At 44.6% G+C, this 2,500-nt stretch overlaps 1 protein-coding gene across 3 annotated transcripts in view; it reads right to left on the bottom strand.

Annotated features, from left to right (window-relative positions):
- The window catches only part of LOC113829251 (carbohydrate sulfotransferase 5-like), a 5,370-nt gene that overhangs the window by 1,405 nt on the left and 1,465 nt on the right, over window positions 1-2,500 (bottom strand). For all 3 annotated transcript variants that reach the window (XM_070127570.1, XM_070127569.1, XM_070127571.1), the window contains exons 2-4: window positions 1,141-1,410; window positions 587-857; window positions 116-216 (exon numbers count right to left, since the gene is read on the bottom strand). In XM_070127570.1, coding sequence (XP_069983671.1) covers window positions 116-216; window positions 587-857; window positions 1,141-1,406 — 638 coding nt within the window. In that variant the 5' untranslated portion in view covers window positions 1,407-1,410. The remainder of the gene's footprint in view (window positions 1-115; window positions 217-586; window positions 858-1,140; window positions 1,411-2,500) is intronic.

Genomic DNA, 2,500 nt, shown 5'->3' with positions numbered 1-2,500 from the left:
CAGAAGCTTATCGAAATGCATCGATAACCAAAAGCGCAATCCCAACAAAGCTCAGATCAGCCAAAGCAGTTTCCTTAACACCATCTTCAAACATTCCCACGACCACATGACTGACCTGAGAACTGCGCGGGGGTCACGCACCATGTACAGAACCCGTAAGTCAATGTCGCGGTCATCCAACAGAGGTCGCACCCAGCGGAGGCTCAGACGAAGTACCTGAAGTAGGGTGAAGGTAATTTTGGTCAGGTAGGTCGGGTTTTTTTTATAGATATGTCAAGGAGAGCAAAATGGGTTATTTCAGTACAACGACAATGAAGCTAATTATCATTTTATTAGAGGTATCATTAATATACTTCTGTGAGGATTTGGGTCCATAATTGTAATTAGCACTGATTACGTTACTGTCAATGTTAGCATCGTTGGATTTGTTTTCAGGTGCATGAAATACATTTACATATCAACGTCGTAATACTTGGAAAAAATGTCAGTTCGAAAACATCATCTTGATTTCCCATGTGGCAAAGCAATTTGAGGGATGAGATTTATGCACTATTTTTTACAGCAAACTGAATGTTCTGCTCCTCACCTTGGCAACGTGGAGGCTCGCCGACTGACAGACCTCACTCACGAAGGACGCGTTTCGACACAGACCCCACTGCTGACGGTGCCTCACGCACCTCTCCCGCAGGAAGGTGTTTTGACTCCGATATTTACCAAGGTTGCCCAGGTAGGCCACCCTTCGCTGCCAGTGGCGAAGGCGGCACAGGAGCAGATCCTTCAGGAAAGCCAGGGCCGAGCGCGTCGTGGCGCTGTCCTCGTCCAGGACTTGAACGCCGTGCATGTGCAAGGGCTCGTAGCTGAAGAGGATTCGTAGAAAACGTTTGGAGGATGAAGCTAATTCAGTTAGGTAATAGATATACTTCATCGTTTCGACTGCAAATATTCACCAAAATGTAACTTTTTATGAAAACATAATATCAAAACTCGTGAGTCTTTCTCAGCCATACCGAGTCGTTGCTGTTTATTAAGCGGCTCATGAAAACTCCATAGGCCTCTTCATGGACCGATATAAGTATTGCTTACGCTGTATATTGCGGATTTGCAATCAAATAAAACGAGCAAGGCGGCCACAGAACCCACCTGTAGAACGTGCTGTTTGAGGCGCGCGTGAGAAGCTGCCCGATGAAGGTCGAGCCGCTCCTCCAGCCTGTCCAAAGCACCACCACCTTCGAAGGCCGAGGAGGAGTTACTGGCTCGTCTTCGGCTGCAACTGCGCTCGCTCCGTTTGGCTCCTCCTCCTCCACCTGCTTTGCAAGCTGATCGGTTCGGACTTCAAGGAGCTTGTATCGAACCACGAGGAAAATAAAGACAACCGCTGTGGCGACAACCAAACGGCGAGGCTTCATCGCTCTGACGGCGGGTGAATAAAGGGACGAGTGTAATTAGAGGAGATTTATAGATCTTTTTGCGCCATCCATCCGTCACGAGTGGCCATAAACTAGATAAGTTATATAATCCTATACGTGAGTGACCTCTGATACCTCGCTCTACGTCAACTGAGACTAAGGCTTGTTACTGAAAACTGTTACTTCATGTGTAGCGGTGCATATGTATATGAGTGTATTCATGCATATGTGTCTTTATATGGACCAACATCAATCTATATGTTATAGGCTTTATTCATTACTCATAACTAAGGAAATATGGGAAAAATACAGTTTCTCTGTACATTGGATCACTGTATTTGTATATATTTCTAAATAATTCTCATGTGTATTTAGAAATACGTATAGATACAGTGATCCATAACTCTCTAGTTATGAGTAATGAATAAAGCCTTACTGGAATAACATAAATTTATGTTGTTCTTTATAAAGACACATGTGCATGCATACACACAAATATGTATGTGTATGTGGGTGTGCGTGTGTTCGTTTTGGTGCATATGTGCATTATATATGAATATTTATTTGCATATCGTACACAGGCATATTTGTATTTTAGCAAGAGCCTGACACCTCTTTTAAATCAAGCAAAGTCGAAATTGGCGTCAGTTAGACCTGGCCTCCATTAGATGTGGCTTCGGTCCAAATCTATGACCGATTGTAGAAATATGTCAGCTGAGCCTGAATAGTTATTAAAAGAAAAAAAAACTCTGTAGAAGGATAGTTGACATATGGCTGACAGACAGCCCTGACATTTTTACACCAAAACACCTGTCCTTATTTTCAGGAATCACTTGATGGTCGCAAAACCTAACATTTCACATATTTCATAATAGCGACTCGAATCCCAATCACGCAGCTTTGACGTCACTCCCGAGAGTGTTCTGCGGCGCCAAACCCTGCTTTAAGGCGCGTTACAGTATAGGTCACTTTAATGAGGAATATCATGTGACATGACCTCGACCCGCCAAGGCAATCGAGTCAGCCGGCAACGCGTGAACACCTCCAGCTGATTCCCTCGGGGCGTCGGGGACCCCACGCCCGAAATATCACCG

Source organism: Penaeus vannamei, chromosome 11 (genome assembly GCF_042767895.1).
Source record: "Penaeus vannamei isolate JL-2024 chromosome 11, ASM4276789v1, whole genome shotgun sequence".
Classification (NCBI taxonomy): Eukaryota; Metazoa; Arthropoda; class Malacostraca; order Decapoda; family Penaeidae; genus Penaeus; species Penaeus vannamei.
Note: the sequence above shows the minus strand (reverse complement) of the source record. Positions and strands in the feature narration are given on the sequence as shown.